This window comes from Amphibalanus amphitrite, unplaced genomic scaffold (genome assembly GCF_019059575.1).
Source record: "Amphibalanus amphitrite isolate SeventyFive unplaced genomic scaffold, NRLGWU_Aamphi_draft 000589F_arrow, whole genome shotgun sequence".
NCBI lineage: Eukaryota > Metazoa > Arthropoda > Thecostraca > Balanomorpha > Balanidae > Amphibalanus > Amphibalanus amphitrite.
The window spans coordinates 41,550-63,468 of record NW_024882083.1 but is presented as its reverse complement, the minus strand read 5'-3'; the positions used below and the strand labels follow the sequence as shown (position 1 = coordinate 63,468).

The window sequence follows — 21,919 nt, the reverse complement described above, 5'->3', positions numbered from 1 at the left end:
CACACTACCAGCTGGCAGTATTTAGCACTACAGATAGGTACCTTGTTTCTTGTGAACATCCTTTCTCGGAAACTTTACATCATTTTTGTCTTTGGGGGGGGGGGGTTAGAAGGTAAACACTAAACAGCTCTCAGAAAATAAATAAGACTCGGACTCGGTAATAAGCATTTTGCACAAGTGACAAGCATGCCAGTGTGACAAGTATTTTGCACAAGCAAGCATGGCAGGACTTTAGGGGCAATGTGAGACATGGTGTCGGTCTTGTCCTGACAGGTAATTGGGCACCTCTTTTATCTGTTTGCTCTCTGACCTTGACCTGATCTCCACCAGAACATAACCTAAACTGGCCCTAATGGTCGCCTTACCCACACCATTGAATTTGAGATGTAAAATTGGCCATAAACATGTGTCATACCTACTTCACTAGTACAGTCAGTGATATTGTGACCCTTAGCAACCTGACTGCTGCGACCTGACCTGGCATCAGTGACCTCATTTAGCAATATAAGTATTAGGCAACTAATGACCAATCAATGATTTTTGATAACACGTCTTTTACTCCATGCTATAATACATTCCAGTTTAACCCGCGCCCTGCTGGGGGGGGGGGTGTTTGAACACCCCCCCCCCCTTGTGGTTTTTCGCGAATATCTCAAAAACGGCGGCGCTCCGCGCCGCCGTTTTTGGTACACCTTATCATACATCAATTCTACACATGTTGTGAAAATTTCAGACCAAGGTCATTCAAGGTCAGGTCACCAGGTCACTTGAAGTGACCTCACCTCATAAAAACTTTCAATGTCTGTCATAGCTACACCGAGTGACCGATCGCTTTGAAACTTTCAGCGATTGCCAAGAGCAATAGCATGTACAAAATGTTTATCTCAGAATTTTGATATCGATGACCTAAGGTCAGGTCAATTTTGCGACCTCCCCATTATAAGTCAATGGGAGAAAATTGAAATGCGCCTCTTTTGGATGAAAGACATTATACACACTCCCAAACACCGAATTACAAGTGGTTTAGACACACTGAACTTGAAAATGGTGTCTGTGACCCTTGTTTATGCCCTGAGGTCATCTTAGGTCACGAATGGTATCTAACAGTTTTTCGCAAATAACTTTTGATAGAGGCATGCTAGAGCGATGAAAACGCCTTAGATGTGTTCAGCTCGACGATACGGATCGACTGATATGCAACATGACCCTTTCCGGTCAGGTCATGACCTTGACCTGAGGTCAAATTTTCAAGTTGACCTTTCAAGGTCAAGTTATAGTTCATTCGATGCGTCTTGACGAGAGGAACACGATGCCGGTAAAAGTAAGCTCGTACAAGGCTTGGGTCAAAAGTTATTGCAGAAAAACTGTTTTCGAAAATATCGGCTATTTTTGCAGTTTTTGCCCCCTGCAGGCAAAACCGTTGACCTTAGGTCAAATCTGAGAGAATTACTCAGAAAGGGCGTTAATAGGGCTATCGAATGCGCTTTTCCGCGGCGCTGTAGCTCTATTGGTTCCCGAGTTATGCGTTGGCTTCTTGGAAATTTTCGACATTCGACCTGGAAATCGGCGAAATTTTGCCTTCAATGACCTCTGGTGACCTGACCTTTGACCTGACCAAAAAATTGACCGAAGTGATTTCGTCATTATTTTTTACGCTCTTTCGAACGCCGCCTTCCGCGTATCGCTACGTGGCCCAGGAGCCGAGTTACAAGGGGGGGTGTTCAAACACCCCCCCCCCCCAGCAGGGCGTGGAAATCCAGGACCCCCAGCAGGGCGCGGGTTAACACGCGCAGTGGAAGGGTTGCGAGTAGGGGAGAGTGGGGCACATTCGTGCATGGGGCACATTCGTTTTCAGCAGTTTATGGGAACACGAGTGACTGCACGAGCTCAAGGTAAATTATGGAAATATGTCTATCATTGCCGCCCTTCGTTCACCGTAGAAGACAACACTGTACCTGCTGTCATGCTTGATAAAAACGCAAATTTGTAATATTCGTGAGCTTTCCAAACTTTTCTCATATCATCCATTTTCGTGATCCTGACTCGGAAATGTGGTTCAGCTTTTCAAAATTGGGGGTGAAGAAGCCCACTCTATTCACGGAACTGCTGCAAACTTGTTTGTTGAAAAAGTGTCATTTTTTCAAAAAGAAATTTTGAAATATATTACTAATAACGTTGTGGGGCAGGTTCGTGTACGCACTGCCTGGGGGCACATTCGTGCATATTTTTTTATTTTTGCGATTTATGACTTTATCTGTAGTAGGTTTCTCTAATGACGCTCGCCTGACTCAGTCTCGACTGCTTGCGACGTCGTGACGAGCAATTCACGCGAACTTGGCGAGGTCACGGAGGCCGGCAGTTGGCACATTCTTGTTGGCCAGCCCATTCTTTCTACATTTGTTGTGCAATGCATTCTTGTCGAAAGGAATCAAGTGAAATGACCCCCTGCCAATTTCCTTTGGTAAATTTCTGGTAATGCCCGGTAATTTCTCGAATTTTGCCGGGTGAACGGAAGTGCCCCATCTCTTGAACGAATGTGCCCCATAGGTGGGGCAGTTTCGTGCAAATGTTCAGAGTTAATAAAAGTCATTTTTTCTAATGGAAGCAATAATTTTATAGGATAACTTTTAAAGAGGAAAACTATCTGCAATAGTTCCTTTCCATACTACAATCAACAATTTTGCCATTGCACTAACCAAAGAACAGATATATGGGTTTATCCATTTTTTGCACGAATGTGCCCCACTCTCCCCTACTACGCCCAGTGGAAAGGGGGGGGCGGATGTCGCCCCCCCCCCCTAAGATCTCAGCTCCCAGTGGAGCTAGAAAGACGAAATTTGGAGGGTAGGTGGGGGCCGTGGGGAACTCTGTTGTGTGTGAATTTCATGACCCTAGGTCAATATCTTCAAGGTCAAATGAGGTCAAATGTGGTCAAATCTGCCATATTAGCGACTTTTTTGCGTTTACACGCCGATAACTCAAAAAGTTACCGGCCGATTTTTTTAAATCTTTCACTATACGAAAGAACAAACATTTGTGAGTATGTATGGTGAATTTCTAGATAATCCAGCAATAAATATGGCAGTTAGAAGCCTGCTAAGGGTAAGATGTCGCCGGCTGAAGCGGCGTCGGCCGACGCGGGAAACGCGGCAATCACAATTTTGTGTTTACACACTCATAACTCAAGTTGTTACCGGCCGATTTTCAAAATTCTTTAACCATATGATTGCTTGTACATTTCTCAGTCTTCTCACCGAATTTGACGCGAATCTAATATAATTAGCGGTAAGGAGCGCGATGTAAAGACGGAACCGTCCCGCCCCGGCACAGTCTACAATTCAGGCGGCGCGTACCGGCCGCCGCGCCGCCGCGGCGGCAGGATGTTTGACTTTACACCGCTATTACTAGAAAAGTTGTGAACCGATTTTCTTACTTCTTGCACGAGAAGATCCGCAATTCAATTCTGGACAGGTAGCCGAAATTTCACATTGATATTATGCTTGCGACGCGAGTTACTGGCGAAAAACAGGAGGGGTGGGCGAAATCCGCCCCCCCCCCCTTCCACTGCGCGTGTTAAGTAAAGCAGGCATCACACTTGTTTCTTGCAACCAAGGAGAGGCGCTGTAGGTTAGGTTGTAGGTTTTAGGTGGTAGGTTTTAGGTTCTAGGTTGTAGGTTTTAGGCTGTAAGTAAGGTTAGGTCAGGTTTGGTTAGGTTAGGTTAGGTTTGGTTGATTAGAAAGCATCTCCAGGTATAGTGCCTCCCCTTGGTTGCAAATAACAACTAAACAAGTGTGAGCTGTGAGTTGTGACCCCTGCTTAACGACTACCTGCATTCCTTAGGATGAGGCCTGTGAATGATGAAAATATGACCCTAAACCTGACCTGTGATGTAATCTGTTGAACCTAGCTCAATGAAATTTGGTTGTACGGTAGTTTCCCAATGGGTTTTTTTAATCAAAATGCCACTTGCAATTTGAAAATCGGTTTGTAACATTTCAATATCAATATCCTAGGCCCCAACAGATGTCAGGGTCTACCAAAAGCCGAACAGGATGCAGTTTAAGCTGACCAAGTGCGGTCAGTGCATTTAGGCATAAACTTGGGCATTTTTAATGCCATTAATGCCTGAGCATTTCAATTAGCATTGGAATTACTTTCTTGACCTACACAACAAGATGAAAATCAGCAAACAAATTACCTAGATGTTAAAAACAAAGTTAGGTACCAAATAAAAGTGGGTATACACAGGATCAGGGGCGGCGCTGACCTATTGAAAGTAGGTAGGCACTTGGTAGGTAAGGCAGAAAAGCTGAATACGGAATAGGTAAACTAAGGGGGAAAAGACAGCCTTATTGCTCATCGGGATGCGTCAAGCAGCGACAGCAGCGTCATCTACAAAAACCATTAACTTAACTAGAGCTTACACGTCTGCCGCCAGAGGCAAGCTAGTCTCCCAGTAGGAGTCTAGTTCGTCCAATATAATTTTTAACAAACAATAGAATAACACAACCGACATAACAACGCTAGGTACCCTAAACTAATGATAAAAATTGATAACGTTAAATGTGTTTTATTTTATGATAAATGAACTTAATAAAAAGTTAAGTTTGAAAGTTAGAAGGTAGCACCTAGTCGATGTGCCGACCATCTAAACTTTTTCTACCAAAAGGCTCAATAGCCTCAACATGGCAATAGTCGATAATCTAGTAGGACGAGGTAGGCACAATTAGGCAAAGGTTTTTGTCAAGTTGTTGTTATAACACAATCTTTGTTTGACATTTTTTGAAAAGTTTAGGCAATTCTCTTTCGTTTCAACCCATTTTGACAAACGAAAAGAAAAAGATCTTTAACAAAAGCAATCAAACAATCAAAAGCCACAGTCTAGTGAGGGTGTAGACACAGGGGAGACGACAAATGACGTAGGCACTGCCTACCTTGCCTATATGGGAGAACCGCCCCTGCACAGGATAGGCCCAATGAAATGTAGTATGCAGTGCTCTAGTGAGGAGAATCTTGGGTAAATGTCAAGTTTAAGTCCTAAGAAGATTTCATTGATAAATTTTTCATATTTTTACATTATTTGACATCCTGAATCCAAAAATGATACTCATATGTCTCGCAAATAAAAGAAAAAAACATAATCAAACCTGACCTAACCTTACCTACTTACCTATAACCTACCGACCTACAACCTACAAACCTACCCTAACCTAACCTAACCTACAAACCTACCTACCTACAACCTAAAACCTACAAACCTACAACCTAACCTAACCTAAAACCCAGACTGCAAAGTATGGCACGCAAGTCGACGAGGCGCACCGGCCCAAGTTCAAAATCCGCACCAACCCTTCAAACTGAGCCGGAAAATCCGCACCAAAGCGAGCCGAGAGCCCAAAATATCTGCACCGAACCCACAGGCAATTATATTGCAAGGGACTTCATTCATCTCACTATAATTATTTCCCCTCCAATTTCAGTTTCACGAGCAACGCTCAACACGGGACCGCGCCGCGCACTTGTACCGGAAGTTTGAAATAGAGCAAATAGACGGACGCCGGTGACTAAAGGGCGCCGGAGGGCATATTGGGTCACATGACATTTGGAACCTCTCCCCTCTCTGTGGGCCTTCTACATGCTAAATGTCACGTGTGAATTTGACAAACCTTGATAAAATCGCCCCAACAAACTTTCGTATGAGTAAAACTAATGACGTCATTCCAAAGTAGCGTGCTGATTGGCAATTCAAACCAGCTGCTCGCAAATGTGACATACCAGTCACCACCGCAACCAGTCTTCGTTCTAATGACGTCGTCATCACGTTAACCCGCGACCTGCGGCCGATTTCATAAAGGTTTGGTAGTAATTTACACCTAGGTGCATTTCTCACCCCTCAAAACTACAACCACACTGAGGGAGCGGTTTCATAAAGCTCGGAGGGCATAAATTTCGGCAGTTGTAGTTTTCTGCTTGCTTTGATTGCATTTTACTACCAACAGAACTTTAATAAATATTTTAATTCTGTGAATTATCAAAGTATTAACATGAAATGACGTAATTATTTTAATTCATCAATAATAAAATTAAATATGATGTTTAAAACAATAATCAATAGGTAATCAGACAAAAATTTATTTGCTATTCTTGCATTAGGAATTGTAAACAAAAACAATCGTCCAAGGCCATAGAGAAACTACTGCATTCATTTTGGCCGGCTGAATTTGAATTAGGTTCAGGATATTGATATATATATAAATCCCTTTTGTACATTGATTGCTTGGGTGTTCATTTGTTTCTGATATATATGTTTCAGTGTTTGATTTATGTTTTGATGTGTCCAAACGATGAGAGCGTCGCAGTGAAACAATCAATAAGCCGCTGCCCAAGGTTTGGCCTTGGTTGAGTTTGAGTTTCAGTTTGGTTAGAAGGCAAAGCGCCTCTCCTTAGTTCAAGTTGCAAAAACGAGTGCGACGACTGCTAGTGCTGACTACTGAAATGTGAGTATTACATCACTTGCCTCACACAGCTTTTGCTAATTGATGATGTGGGTACTGGGTAATCCACAGCAACTGGTGTCAGTGTTCATGTGTTACTGTTACGGCATAGTTGATGCAGCAATGCAAAGTATCTATGTACCATGAATTAACAACTCAATCTTCTGCCAAGGTCAGGGTGGCAACCCGACTGGAAAACATGCACGCTTTCGTCGAGAACTCGAGCGTAGTTGGGCGTTTGCGCCGAAAATTTTCGGCGTACTTCGGCGTAAATCGACGGCTTGCGCCGAAATTTTCGGCGTACTTCGGCGTAAATCGCGAAAAAAACCGTCAGGGGGGTGGCACCAACCCCCCCTCGGCCGGCGAGGATTAAATGTCTTCGGGAGTTAAACATCTTAAACATCACTTATCTTGTCTCGTGTTCGTCTCAGGGTATTTAAGTCATGTTCAGTGAACCTGATTGTGACTCTCCCACGGCGGGAACAGTTCACCGGTCGAGAGTGAGGTTATGGATTGTCGGATTCCCTAGTTCAGATAACGTATGCTATCGTGTGCGTACTGACCGTTGTGATTCCTGTATTTCCGGCGTGTGGTTTGCGAGCGGACGCTGGCAATCGGTCCCGCGTGGCCTGGTATCTGCCCGATCCCATCGGCCGTGCTTGCACCACGCCTGTTGAAGGCCCCGTCAGGCGTCAGTCACCGGCTGGCGGCCACTACTGCTGATCAGAGCCGGGCAACAAAATAAAGGTTACGTTATGGAACATGCCAGTGAGTTTGTGAGTCAGGAGATTTTGTGATAGCGAACGCTGGTGCTCGGTCCCGCATGGCCTGCTGATGTCTATTGTCTGCCCGATCCCGTCGACCGTGCCAACAACCGTCTGTAGACAGTAGTCACTGGAAGACAGCCACACACACACGCCAGCCCCCCCCCTCGACGAAAAGTGCGTGGCTACAGCCTGCAGCCATCAGTAAGCCTTGAAAATTTTCGGCGCATGAAGCATGGCTTGGTGAAATAATTTCGGCGCATAAACCCTTGCGCCGAAATTTCGGCGCATCACCTCCGCCGAGAACTTCAGCGTAGTGGAGGCATTTTTTCCAGTTGGGGGTGGCAACATGAATGGTTTTGAGTATAAGGATGATGAAACTATTTCAGGCTATGTCAATACAAAAGTGGACTAAAAAGTGTTTGTCATTCTGATTCCATAAAAACATTTGCAATGACTCATTGGTAATTTGAATTGCTGTCTTTTGTCAAAATCCCCATGAATATTTCTATTGACAAAGTACACTGTACAGGTATTTTGCCTGTAGTAAGTACGGATACTGCTCAGTCAGGTGCTGTCACCCGTTTGTGCAAAAAGTCTCCAGACTTGTCAGTTCTCGAGATATTTACACAAAATTTGCTTAGAAAAGTCATCAAATAGTCTAACAGAACAAAACATGCCTCATCTAACTTGACCCAACTTTACCTTATAACCTACAACCTACCACCTACCAACCTACCACCCAGCAACCTACAAACCTACAACCTACTGCAACTTTTGGTGAAATTTGTATAGATATCTTCAGAACTGGCGAGTCTGGTGACTTCACAAACAGGTGGCAGCACTGGAGCCACTAGCTAAGCTATAAGATTGCCAACAGCCAAAGTAAGGTTGTTATTAATATCCTTAATCCTATTTTCCAGCTGCTGAAAGGAAGACTGGAGGGCCTTTAGCAGCAGTAGCAGTGGAACTTGGAAGGCTGCCTTGAGGCTGCCTGGCTGGCCTCTACAACAGAGACAAAGTTTAGAAGTTATTTGTCAACAATGTTGTCCATATTGCAAGAGGTGAGACCATGTACCTATACTTTATTACCTAGGGTAGGTATGGTAGGCAGTTTCCCATAATTTGTTGATTTGGGAGGGAACAGGCAAACATTTAAATAAAATCATTTTGCACTAATCTCTGGCTTTTGAGAGCAATTTTCCACTTCCAATTTTACCAAGAAAAACATTTGCATGTCTAGTCATTAGTTGTATGGCTGTATTACAGTGATGTATTGGGGAAGAAGTTAACAAAACGTGATAACGTTGTTGGTGCATTCAAAGATCTAGTACCGTTTGTCATTAGATTGTAGGTTGGTACATTTGTTGACATGAAGCTAACAAATTAAACAGGCTGGCATTTTAAACAGACTGCAACAGTCTTACTGCCATAATTGATTACAGGCACCGGTTGTTTTCAGTCAAACTCAAGTTTTGAAGCAAACATTTCACATTTTTTTATCGTGTTTCAGTTGTGCTAATTGTGTTCCAGCTTATAAGGTCTTTAGAATGCAATTAAATGTAATACATGTAATGCACGCATGTTGCAGGTGGCTGACGAGCACCAACCAGCGTGTGCAGCAGCCTTTCCGTTGTAAACGGTGCGCTGACCGCGGAGCCGGGGGTTGTCGACCGCCGGCTGGCACTCACCACCGTCCACCCCAAGCTGGCCATCATCGACTGGCTCGAGCACACCAGCACGCTGAACCAGTTCATCAGCTCGACGTGCCCCGACTTCGAGCAGTAGTGCGCCGAGACGCGCGAGCTGTTCAGTGGGAGCAGATGAAGCGACATGGGACTCAGAGCGGCGCCACTGACGTGCAGCTGCAGCTGATCGGAATCGACAGGACATGTGTTCGCGGCTCGGCCACCACTCATCAGCCTGCTGCTCGTGCCGTTCCGTCTGACGGCGCAGATGACCGGCCTGGCGGCGTCTCTCGACGCGTCCGGCCACACCCGGCTGCAGGCGCTGCGCTCGTCGCTTTGGGTTGTAAATGCCGGTGAGCAGTGAGGGTTGCCTCGCTGAGTCGTGTGGGCGCTCGTCACTGTAGAGGTCGCTGTGAGCGCTGTGCTCCTCTTCGACCAGAGGATAGGTGGCGGTAGCGGTCGGTACGCAGTCAGCAGCGTATTGACACGTCATAGACCGATTGAAGGTCTTCAGTGCGTTATGAATATGGCGCGGGTAGCTCGATTCCGGCGGCGGCGTGACACGGTGACCCCGTGACCTCTAGCCGTGTCGGTCCGTGTGCGCGGCCCATTCGCCCCCGACTTGGGTTGTCGATGGCGGCTGCCGGCGCCCTTAAAATCGTACGTGTTTTAGACGAATTAAAGGGAAGTGATAGTGATATCAAAAAGGTATAATTTATTTTTCTAATGATTTTATTGCGTGCTTTGACTGAGTCTGAGTGTCTTGATTTAAGTTTGTTTGCTTTCAAATTTACGATAATACAACAGCACAGGGTCAAAAGGCGGTTAAGACGTAGAACAGTAGCTGTTACATTGAGGCTTTGTACGCGAGCCGGCCGGCCGAGTGATAACTGCGCGCGCGCGCCGTATAAGAGATACTGATTCGGAGATACTGATTTCCAAGATCGTCGAGCGCCAAGTTCTGCGATGGCAATATCTCCTGAATATAGTGAACACTGAACACAGCGACAGATGACAACGCCTTGACAATTGTTTTCGTCGTAATACGTGCTACTCAAAGAATGCCACGAAGGTGTGTCGTTGCTTTATTTGCTAGTCCGCACATCTGAGATCGTTTGAGACAAGTGTTTGAAGTTTAACCGGAATCGCTCTGATAGCTGCGATGCAAATTCCAACAGCTGTTATTCTACTAATGAATAGGTAATTATGCTATTGCTGGCCATGAATTATGAATAAATCACAAATTTTGTAAAAGCAAGGATTGTTTCCGACCGGACCAAAGCACACATTTTCAGAAATTTTGGCGGGTGGGGTAGGAAAGGGACGCAGCCGGCCGCTGACTGCACGTTCAGGTGCGTCGTGGCGTCGCTGATGAAGTACACCGTGCATATGTTTATCACCAAGAAATTCATGCATTGTGATATAAAATAAACAATGAAACAATTCCAAACATAACCACCCAGACAGACGCCGATCCGCCCCCAACATGGCAACACGCTAATAATTTCCTCGAAACTCGCTGAAGACTACTCGCCAACCATTTTGAGCAATATATGCCCCGCTGCGGAGGCGAATAGTTCACTCGCCCACTCGGGGACGCAGCCGGCCCCATCACACAGTGTCAGGCACTGAAACGGTTTGATATAGGCGGTTTTACACAGTCTGGCCCAACTATTATGGGACGCGCTTGCCGCGGGCGCCGCAGTGCTCGCACACGTGCAGCGGAGCCGCTTGTCCGTCCACGTACTCGCTGGCGCCGATCTGCTCGATCAGCGACAGTATCCGCTGGGCGGTCTGCTAGCGCGCCATCTCGGCCAGGGCGGACGGACGGCGGGCGGGGCAGTCGGAGAGTTGGTGCCGCTGTCCGGGGCCGCCACGGAAGGAGCGGCCGCCGCCGGCTGCTGGCCAACAATCGGCTGCGACACCAGCTGCTACAGCTGGGCAAGCTGCTGGCGGCCCTCGTTTAGCGTGGTCAGTTCGCGCTCCAGAGCCTCCTCTCACAGAAGTGATTCTCGAGCTGTGCCAGCGCCGAGCACAGCTTCTCGTGCTCGGCAGAGTCCACAGCGCCGCCGCCCATGAACTGCTGCAGCCATGCGCGCAGCTCCTGCTCTCTAATGATGTTCTCATAGGCGGCCGCGGTCCCGGTGACTGGATGCGGCTGGAGAGGTTCGGAGATGCGCGCGGAGGCCACTCCAGCGCTCCGGGTTCCAACACGGAACCGGCAGCGGACGGCACGGCCGTTGTGTGATGAGCCAGGACGGCTTCTCCTGATGTGCCCTCTGCACCAGCTGGCTGCTCACGGCTGGCGCGCTCTATGGGACACGGACACCGTGTTACCGTTAGACGATCCACTAACGTGTTATCATGGGACAAAAAGGAGGTGTAAGATGCAATACTCTGTGGCGTGCCCTATTGGAAGAGTGGGGAAAAGTGTAAGATGCTGCTATGGGACATGGAAGCAGATGTAAGAGAAGAAAATCTGCCCGAGCTACCACATGCAGATTTTCTTCTCAAGATGCAGGGCTGGAAAATGATCAAAATCACTTCATGTTACATTTTAATTGGATAATACATAGGTACACAATACAAACAAGACAGTACTTTGTTCCATTTCCAGCCATTGCCAAAAACAATAGATGCTTTATGTATGCAAAGCTCCTATATGAAGCGAAGCAAATTATTGAACGAAGAAGCAAATTGACAAAGAACCTTTGACCATACTAAGCCATGGGTGGAACTTTTCAAAGGAAGTTGGGTTATCAATTCATAAAGCAGGCGTCTCATATGCTGGCAACAGTTTTGCGAAAAGTTTCTAGAATCCAGTTCTTGAGATATTAACAAGAATATCACTTTGAGCTACACATTGTGTTAGGTTTGCGTTTTTAGGATTTAGGTTGTAGGTTGTTGGGTTGTATGTTAGTAGGTAAGGTTAGGTCAGATGATATTATTCTATTAAAGGGACCTTCCCCACTTTCAAAAAAGTTAATGAATTGGCATAAAAGTGATGTCCCGTGGTTCAGAAAGATCAAGAACAAAAATCTACCAAATTTCAATGAAAAATATTCACTGGTGTCAAGATATTTGACTTAAACTTGTGTATACTTTTTGGGACCTCTGCTGTTCCTATTATGTCATTTGGTAGCAATAATTTGGCATCCTTAAGCTCGGCAAATGTGCACAAATATATTTTTTTGACTTTCATATGCCATTTCATACAAACATCTCAAGGAATGGAGTCAAGCAACTTTCTATCAACAGTTGGCCGCATGTGAGACACCTGTTATGGTGACAGCGGAAGTTGGTGAGGCAAAAAGATGTCAAACCTACAATATCTGACTGTTACGTAGAAAAAAAATGCTACACTACCTATCCATTTTTTGAATATAAACTAATTTTAGGAATACAAAGACATTTAGAAGCTGCGCATTGCAAATGACATTGATTTAGAGCAACAACGACCTACCTACCTCCAACTTACTAAGCTACAGCCTATCAACCTACAGGCTACAATCCATTCGGCATTCAGGCCTTTTGTATACTGATAATAATACCAGAAGCCTCTTTGGGTATAGCAGCTCACCTTGGTTGGAAGACCTTCAATTGATGTAGGTATGCACTCCAACTCGCAATACTGACAACTTGAGACCAGTGAATCTGTTGACGATGACGGGAAAAAGTATTAATAGGTATTAATATCAATATAAGTACCTACATATGATGATGTAGCTGACAATTGACATACCAATATTACACATCACTTGTGGCAAAAAGCATTATCACACTCATTTTATATATTACCATGTCAATGTTGAAGAAAGAACATTCAAGTGGCTCCCTGCAAACTCTCAGTCTCAAATCTTATCAACTATACCAACAACAAATTTCTGCCAACAATACATTCTCGTGGTCTACAAAGTATCACTTACTGCCTTCAAAGCTCCTGATTCTTGGTCAAATAGTTATTTCAAAATAAATAGGTAGAAAATTCGACTCACTTTCACAATTCGATGTTCAAAACAACTGGTGATGTCAAGTTTGGTCAAAGTTATGCAGCTCAGAGCAACGCAAAATTTTGTGGGATATCAAGAACATGAAAAATTACTTGAGTGTAAAATGCATCGCTTTATGAAACCGATCTGCTGCATTTCTCTCCAAAAACAGCTGTTGGGCATAAAAGTCGACGTAGTAGAATTTCGGTCGCAAAATACAACCCCGTTTTCTTTATGAAACCGCTAGGGCATAAAATCCGGCAAAAACGGGTGGGAAATTGCGCCGGATGTATTTTACTACCTTTTATGAAATCGGCCGCTGGTGGGGGGGGGCTATTTTTTGCCCCCCTCCAGACTTTTCGATATATCTCCAGAACCGCTGCGCCGATCGTCACCAAACTTTCAGTACCCTCCCGGACATCAATTTTACACATTGTGACCAAAAATTTTTCCAAAAGCTATGATAGGTTGGCCGGAAATGACGTCAGAGTGACGTCATGTTCTGCCGTTTTCGACCCAAAAAAGGGTTTCGCGGGAAGAGCTGTCAGGCCTATAGCTTTGCAAATACAGAAAAATGTTTAGGACATAAAAGCTGTAGAATTGACAGGGCTACAAAACTGCTATCTCGGATTTTTGAATTTTTTATTTTGACCCCCAAAAATCAAAAAATAGATTTTTGGGATATAATAGTCAAAAAATCCAAAAAGTTTTTTGAATTTCGCAAAAACCGGAATATATGTGATAGTCCTTACCGCCTTCCATCCACATACCAAATTTTAGATTGATACCTCTTTTTTTGGCGAAGTTATAGCGAAAAAACTGTTCAAAATTGATGACGTCAAATTTTCAAACTCAATTTTTAGCAGTTCTAGACCTCGTAGTGCAAAACAAAGACCACCATTAGACTCCCCGTGACGAGCTGCATCGAATCGATACCCTTTTTATGCAAAAATATCAACTTTGAAATTTGACCTTTTTTGACCTTTTTTGACCTGACCTCCACCAGAAAGTGACCTAAACCGTACCTGATGGTCTTATAACCAACACCATTGGGTTGGAAATGAAAAACTGGCCATAAAACATGCATCGCACAACCTTAGTAAAGTTGGGTTCATGTGGTGACCCGACTGGAAAAAATGCACGCTTTCGTCGAGAACTCGAGCGTAGTTGGGCGTTTGCGCCGAAATTTTTCGGCGTACTTCGGCGCAAATCGACGGCTTGCGCCGAAATTTTCGGCGTACTTCGGCGTAAATCGACGGTTTTCTCTATCCCTCTATCTAAAACGGCTCCGGAGCAGTCGCGAAAAACCCGTCACGGGGTGGCACCAACCCCCCTCGGCCGGCGAGGGTTATATGTCTTCGGGAGTTAAACATCTTAAATATCACTTATCTTGTCTCGTGTTCGTCTCAGGGTATTTAAGTCATGTTCAGTGAACCTGATTGCGACTCTCCCACGGCGGGAACAGTTCACCGATCTAGAGTGAGGTTATGGATTGTCGGATCCCCTAGTTCAGATAACGTATGCTATCGTTTGCGTATTGACCGTTGTGATTCCTGTATTTCCGGCGTGTGGTTTGCGAGCGGACGCTGGCAATCGGTCCCGCGTGGCCTGGTATCTGCCCGATCCCATCGGCCGTGCTTGCACCACGCCTGTTGAAGGCCCCGTCAGGCGTCAGTCACCGGCTGGGCACATACTGCTGATCAGAGCCGGGCAACAAAATAAAGGTTACGTTATGGAACATGCCAGTGAGTTTGTGAGTCAGGAGATTTTGTGATAGCGAACGCTGGTGCTCGGTCCCGCATGGCCTGCTGATGTCTATTGTCTGCCCGATCCCGTCGACCGTGCCAACAACCGTCTGTAGACAGTAGTCACTGGAAGACAGCCACACACACACGCCAGGCGCCAGCCCCCCCCCCCTCGACGAAAAGTGCGTGGCTACAGCCTGCAGCCATCAGTAAGCCTTGAAAATTTTCGGCGCATGAAGCATGGCTTGGTAAAATAATTTCGGCGCATAAACCCTTGCGCCGAAATTTCGGCGCATCACCTCCGCCGAGAACTTCAGCGTAGTGGAGGCATTTTTTCCAGTCGGGTGTGGTGACCCTTGGTGACCTTTGGTGACCTGACCTGTGACCTGACCTGGTATGACCAGTGACCTCTAATAGCAACATATGTACTAGACAACTGACGTCTTATCGCTGATTTTCGACAAAATGCGTTTTACTCGGTGTTATAGCGCTTTCCCTAGAAGCCCCGTGAACGGTGAAACATTTTATCTTTGACCTGACCTGTGACGTCATCGGTGACCCCGAGGTCAATAAAATTTGGTTTCCCTCGACAAATTTGACAGGGCTATCGAACGCCGTTTGAATTTTGCGGATCCGTCCAGTAGTTTCGGAGATACGAGGGGGGGCAAAAACTAGCCCCCCCCACCAGGTCGCGTTATAAACAGACCCCACCAGGGCGCGGGTTAATTTCCGAGGCGAGAATGGATTTGTTCTGCCGCAATTGTCAGTTCGTAGAGTAAATTTAAAACCTTTCTCCCTCACCGTGCGTCACCGTGGCTGGCACGCATTTGTAGGGCTTTCCAAAGAACAGTCAGCAAGGAAACCCGGCCGGGTAAGAAGACCAAGCGAAGTCCGCACCGTATCAAGGTCCAAGCCAAATCCGCACCGCACCAGGCAAAATCCGCACCGCACCCCTCCAAAATCCGCACCAGCCGAACAAGCCCGCACCGACGAGATCTCGTCGAAATTGCCATACTTTGCAGTCTGGCCTAAAACCTAAAATTTTTGCTGTTTCATATTCGTATCAAAAGCGCCACAGTTGTAGTTAGGACCTAAACTTGACATATACCGAATCTTGATGTAGGTACTAAGAATGTCAATTGTTTCATGTGGCTCGAGAATGAACTGTTGTTCGAAAATTCACTTAACAATATAATATTTGCTTTTTATTGCATTTCCAATTAATTATCAAGGAGGTCACTTTAAATTCAAAGAAAATAGGATGAAATGTAGTTATGATTAAAAAACGAAAGTTCAAGTTCGGATACAGGCTAAAATGGAATAAAAACATAAAAATTAAAGGAAAAGGGCCACCTTTAACATGGGGATTGAAACTGAGATAGCCATCTTGTAGCCCGTGTCCGAAAACCTACTTGTCTACCCCCTTACGGCCGATTTCGGCCTCCATTCGTAGTTATCGGCAATTTTAAAAGAAAATATGCCAGGAATGCGTTCTTATCCCAGGAATGCGTTCTTATCCGACAATACAGCCACCCGCGGCGAGGCTTTGGTTTTTAACCAATCAGCTTGCAGCAGTACTGATCAGGCACGGATCCCTGTACTAGCGAGCAGACCACGAGCAGTTGCGTTATTTTTCGTTGTCTGTTCTGGCAATCGGCCGGCGGATGAACATCCGCAATCGAATCTTGAAATCCGTCGCGCTGATTGGTGATGAGTTTCATGAGCTACTTTCATGAGGTCTATGAAAGTAAACCTATGCTATGCCCTGAACAGATGACATCTCGTTTGGTAGCCAATTGCTAAAATGTATTTTGATCTTACGCAAGGCAGTATATCATTTATACCGTGGCTCTGATCCGAAATCAGGGCATTTTTGTTCGAACAAATACCTATAATAACGATGAAGAAGTGCGTGATCCGCGGAGCAAACGACCTACGTCGGGTCGGGACTGATATGCGTGTGACTGTGCACAAGTAAGTAGGTACCTAGGTAGGTACCTAAATTCTTATTTATTGCAATGGCTCTTCTATTACTTTTGTTTTCACAGAACTCTCCCCTGGATTAGCAAACCCTTATGAACTGTTCAGGCTTTCACAACTGAAATGCCAGACTGGATAAAAAACAAGTTATGCCGAATATGTCATGCCAAGTGGCGTGATTGCGGCGTTGCCCCGAAAATTTCATCGCACATCCAGCATAATTTTGCATGCGTCAAATTCAGCGCATGGTGGCAGCTGAATTTTTAGGCGCAGGGTGACCGCATGGCGCATAATGTTTATGCAAATGGGCAATGGCTGTCACCGAATTTTTTGACACGCTGTGGTCAATCTAGCAGCAGACTTGCCCTGCGAGCGCTGGCAGGTCTGAAGAGAGTCGGAACTTCCGGCCTGGGCCTTGTTTCACCTTAAGATTCTACAGTGTGCCACACAAATTGTGGTATTGGGTTTTCATGGGAACATTAACTAATTCAGACGCTCAGAAAGGGAAGAGCGTCTGACTCCGAGGCCCCGGAAGTTCGGAGCGATCTGTCTGGTTGATATAGCCTTGGTCGGTAGATATGCACATGTGCTTTATGTAAAAGTGGCTTAATTTTGGTGCAAACAGGCACCCAACTTTCAGTGGAAATCATGCACTGGAATTTCAGCTCAAAATTGCTTGCTTCAAATTTTGGCGCATGAGGGGCTCACGGGCATCTGGCGTAGTGTATGGATGTTTTCCAGTCTGGCTGAAAGGCAGAACTCAGACACATTTATCCAGCCCTTCAAATCCCATTTCCTGGTTGTGGTAACACCTACCTTTCCATGGGGGTTTGGTTCATCTCTTGTCTACACAGTTTTCTTTCACTTATGTGCTGACAAGAAAAGGAAACTCACCAGAGCCCAGTTTCACCAAGTGCGGTAAACTCAATTTGGGGTTAACTACCAAACTACCCCACTACTTAACTACAAAAACTACCCCAAAATTAAGTTGACCGCACTTGGTGAAACTGGGCTCAGTGGAGCTATTCAGCTTAATACACAGAGTATGTGTTGCATGGACTAAGCATGTGTTGACCCTTTTTTACTTTTAGGTTTCCGCTAAAAAAAGGAGTACAGAGAAAAGTGGATGAGGGTGTGTGGCATGACCAATGAGCCAAGACCACATGACCACTTAAACTTAATAAGAAGTGCGCACCATGATAAGCACAGTCAAAAACGTTTGCGTCTAAAGAACAGTGCTGTGCCGGATATTCAGAATGTAAGTTATTTTTTAAAAGTGATGAAAATGCCTGCTATATTGTTTAAAAAAAAGTTATCAAAAGACTTTGAATATTGTTTTTGTAACACTTCACTCTAAAGTTATTCCTAGTACCAGACATTACAGCTTTAGTGCAGAGTCTTTATTTGTGATATTTTTAGCCAAAAATTATTACTAGTACCGAGCCCTTACAGCTTTACAGCCCCAGTACCTTGCCCTTATTTTTTACATGTTTTAGCCATTTCAACCTAACCGAATATCTGTATGTTTGTATGTTGTTGTTTTGATCTGTATTTTATGCTACCTCCCTATAGGTAAGTTTTATTAAAACATGTGGTAACGGTGTGCTGATTTTTTACAGATTCCGTATACGCCTTGGGTTGCTGTCGCTGCTCGGTCACCCACAGATGAAAGTGATCAAGAAATGGACATCACTCAGGTAAGATTCAAGCGTCCTTTATTTTACACATAATACACTAAGCAGTAGCACCCTAACCGCAACATATGGGAATGCATTGCCTGGTGGGTGCCTACTGCCTACTTGTATGCCAAGTTTCAGCTAAATCGCCCCAGTAATTACAGAGTTATTGAAATGGGAACAAATTCGGCACCTCTTCTTTTTGCATTTTGCACGTGCAGTGGGGGTCACTCACATAGATCAAGAGCATCCGACCTTTGGTTGAATGGGTGCAGCTACCCTACAAAATTTACCGCAAGACCGCCCAAGCGGCTGCTGAGATATGAGCCTCTCAAAATCACTTCTTTTGCAACTTTTGACAAATAACACCCTTGACTTTTCACGTGGCACGTGCCACGACGGTCCCTGTAATGTATCAAGAGTAGTCAATTACGGGGTAGAGGGAATAGGGCTAGCCAACAAAAAAAGAAGACCGCAGGCCAATCGGTCCAGCGGTTGCTGAGATATAAGCCTCTCAAAAGCGTTACAGGCCGGGCCGGGTCGGGCCGCTCATACTGAGCTTTTTCCGTGATATTGAAAAGACTTCGCTTCGCTCGCTCGCTCGTAATTAACAATTCATGGTGGACTATATGGATTGCTAAGTGATTGCGCTCTATTAGCACACTATCTAAGTAGCCCTTAATTGCTGCCGGTGCGTGGACTGTGAAAGTGAGCCGAGCTGTGACGCAAACCGTGCGCCTTTTTCAGGTGTGGGATCACTCGTGGAAGTTCACGGCGGATACGGAGCCGTGCATGCAGCTCTGGTTCGATCCTGCTCAGGGAAGCCCCAATGACGCCGTGGCGCGCATCTGGGCTGAGCGGGTGGTGGCGGCCGGTGCGCGGGCGCTGCCGCGTGGCTGGTGGCCGCGGCCCTGGCGGCAGCGGCCCGCTCCTGACCCGGTCGCCCTGTGCCGAGCACAGAGCGCCGACTGAGGTCAGTCTTGTGATCGAGCTTCCGCGCCGGAGGTGGAACAGGTGGAGCTGGCGGTCACCTGCGCGGGCTCGGCGGCCTGTAAGCCGTGCCGAGACGAACCGCGACACTCTTGCTAGATCTGCACCCCATTGTAATCTTCTGTAGTCGATATTCGGTAGGTACTCAATGCTCATTTTTCTGATATTAGACGAGTGGCGTGTTTTGATGTTACATTGGAGACTGCTGTCTCGGGTGGCCCGACAGTGTTCGATTGTGGTGTAATGTAGATACATAGACGGGATGCCGCGGCTCGGATTCGTAGCTGGACTACCATGTGCCTGTCGATTGAGATGCTTTGCCTGGCGATTGAGATGATTCGGGGCGCGGCCCCACACTGACGCCATGGTGCAATGAGTGACTGGCGACAACTAAGCAATTATGTACTTTTGTAGAACACATGTTTTCATGGATACGAGAGGCAGTCCTTTTTTCGCTAGCAGTCATTTGGTTCACGATACTTTCGATACCGACAAATATGTTCGGGCGGCCGGTCCGTCTACAGCTAATGCGTGCTTGCCCGCCGATGCCTAACGGAGCGCTGTGCTGTCTACGCTCACTGGTCGCTGGCCCGAGAGCCGTTCGGTTGCTGCTGTTAAAACAGTTCTCACAAAAACACGCTGGCTGGCTGCCAGTTCTTCACCAATGAGAGGCCCAGTAGCATCAGCAGGTAGCATTGTTACTATTCCATTTTGTTTATCCATATGTCCGACCTAGAGCCGACTGGTAAAAAGCGGCAACCGAGCAGCCCTCCGCAGCGCTGCAGATCATGTACGCTCGATTATACACAATATATGTGTCTTTCTTGCACACAGAGACATGACGTTTTGTAGAGCTTTTATATCGCTTGCGGCTGAAAGGAATATTGTACATTTTAGAGCTTTCATATACGCGAGAAAATATGGTGCAAAAAAAAACATTTATGAAGCCTGTTGAATTTTAAAGGTTGTTGGGGCATTTCACAGACTGTGTCGGTGGGCAGGGCAGCCCGGCCCCGGCCGCCGCCGCCGCCGCCTCCTTCACTGGTATGTGGCAGGGACGGAAGCTTCGTATTGATATACCGGGGTGCAACTCAAGCAGCATATCACCTATCAAACAACCTTCGGTTATGAAGTGAATGAAAACTAAATATTATGTATAACTGTGGTCTGCGCTGCGGTGTTTCCAAAGTGGAGGAAGTACGGGGAGCTGGACCCAGACTCGATGAGCCCTCTACTACGGATCTGGGTCTTCGCAGCTGATCGTCTGTGAATGAGAGATCATATGATACCAATGCATACCGAACGGATCAAAAACAGTGCCATTATATATTTGCAATTCTACAGCTTTACGTAAGCCCATCCTAGTGAATGCATTAATACGCGTTGATTTGACAACTGACATCCGGTTGAAGGCGTTTTTTTCGGGCAACAGCCGGCCAGCAGTTGTTGCAGGCCGGCCTCGTTGGGAAGCAGGTTCATTTTCCGACAGCCACTGCGTGCGGAAGCACTCTCTGATGGCGCGGACGGCGCGCGCCGGCTCCTGTTTCTGTAACGTGTAGAGGCGGGTGTCGAGCAGCTGGGCGCGTAGCGGGCGGTCCTCGAGCACGCGGAACGAGGCCGGCTGGCGCGGGTACAGGCGCTCCCTAAACAGCAGGCCCCAGTGGTGGCAGAGTCGAGCGTCGCGGCGCGGCCGCCGTCTGTTCCAGCTCGGCGTCGGCGCGCCCCTCGGCGAACAGCAGGTGCAGCTGACGGTCGGCCAGGCAGAAGCCGCTGATGCCAGGTGTGCTGACGTCGCCGGGCCGGCGCGGCGCGGCGCCCTCGGCCGCCGCCGGGCTGGGCGGCTCGTTGAGCTGCTGGATGAGCTGCAGCACGCCGCTGCGCTGCAGGCCGCGCTGCGAGACGACGGCCAGCAGGCGGCCGTAGGCGCAGCGCGCCGGCGCCGGCCGCGGCAGCAGGTCCAGCGGCACGGCCAGCGACACGGAGACGGACAGCTGCGCCGCCGACTGCAGCAGCTGCAGCGGCCCGAACGGCGGCGGACACGTGCCGCGCTCAATGTCGGCCGCCGGAGAGGCAGCCGGTCCGGCCGGCACCGCTGTCAGCGGCACCTCCACACTGAGCAGACGCACGCCGCGCGTCAGGGCAGAGACGTCCACCACCACCTGCCGCGCACACAGAGGGCCGACAGTGGTGACAGCGCGCGGCGGGTCAGACCTCACAGTGGGGATAGCGGCAGCGGGTCAGACACCCTTATAGAACAGCACGGGGCGGAGCCGACAAAAGAGGACGAGGAGACGGTCATACAGCCGACTGAGGTCCGGGCACCGACTGACTCAAAGTGCTGAACATGTCACACATTTCTAAATGGCTTCTGTAGGACGGAATAGTGTCTCTTCCTTCCAAGGCTTACTTGCAGAATAATATGGAAAGACACAATTTTACAAGTTGTGTTTTTATGACATAAGTTCTTTATAACATTTCAACACGCAAACATCATACCTTGACAATTGTTCACGATGAAGATCATGCAGGAACATTTCATATTTAGTCACCCTTGATTATTTTGTTGATAGTGATGCGAAAGGCAAATTACTA

The 21,919-nt window shown here is 46.9% G+C and overlaps 2 protein-coding genes and 1 long non-coding RNA gene across 6 annotated transcripts in view; 2 read left to right on the top strand and 1 right to left on the bottom strand.

Annotated features, from left to right (window-relative positions):
* LOC122394396 (ankyrin repeat domain-containing protein 40-like) overlaps positions 1-21,919 on the bottom strand; it is a 34,282-nt gene that overhangs the window by 10,413 nt on the left and 1,950 nt on the right. The window lies entirely within an intron of this gene.
* LOC122394398 lies at positions 5,847-9,614 on the top strand. The gene is made up of 3 exons (XR_006258855.1): positions 5,847-6,498; positions 8,183-8,323; positions 8,851-9,614. It is a non-coding gene; the product is annotated as an uncharacterized LOC122394398 (long non-coding RNA).
* LOC122394397 (folate receptor alpha-like) lies at positions 16,165-20,169 on the top strand. 3 transcript variants are annotated; one of them, XR_006258853.1, is made up of 4 exons: positions 16,165-16,655; positions 17,753-17,919; positions 18,281-18,358; positions 19,085-20,169. XR_006258853.1 is itself a non-coding variant. In XM_043391270.1 (2 exons), exons 1-2 carry the CDS (start codon positions 18,344-18,346, stop codon positions 19,307-19,309), a joined length of 240 nt encoding a protein of 79 aa, XP_043247205.1. In that variant the 5' UTR covers positions 18,281-18,343; the 3' UTR covers positions 19,310-20,169. The 3 variants fall into 3 exon arrangements, 1 of the variants encoding a protein (XP_043247205.1); XR_006258854.1 differs by lacking the exon at positions 17,753-17,919 and having other exon boundaries at positions 16,526-16,655; XM_043391270.1 differs by lacking the exons at positions 16,165-16,655; positions 17,753-17,919.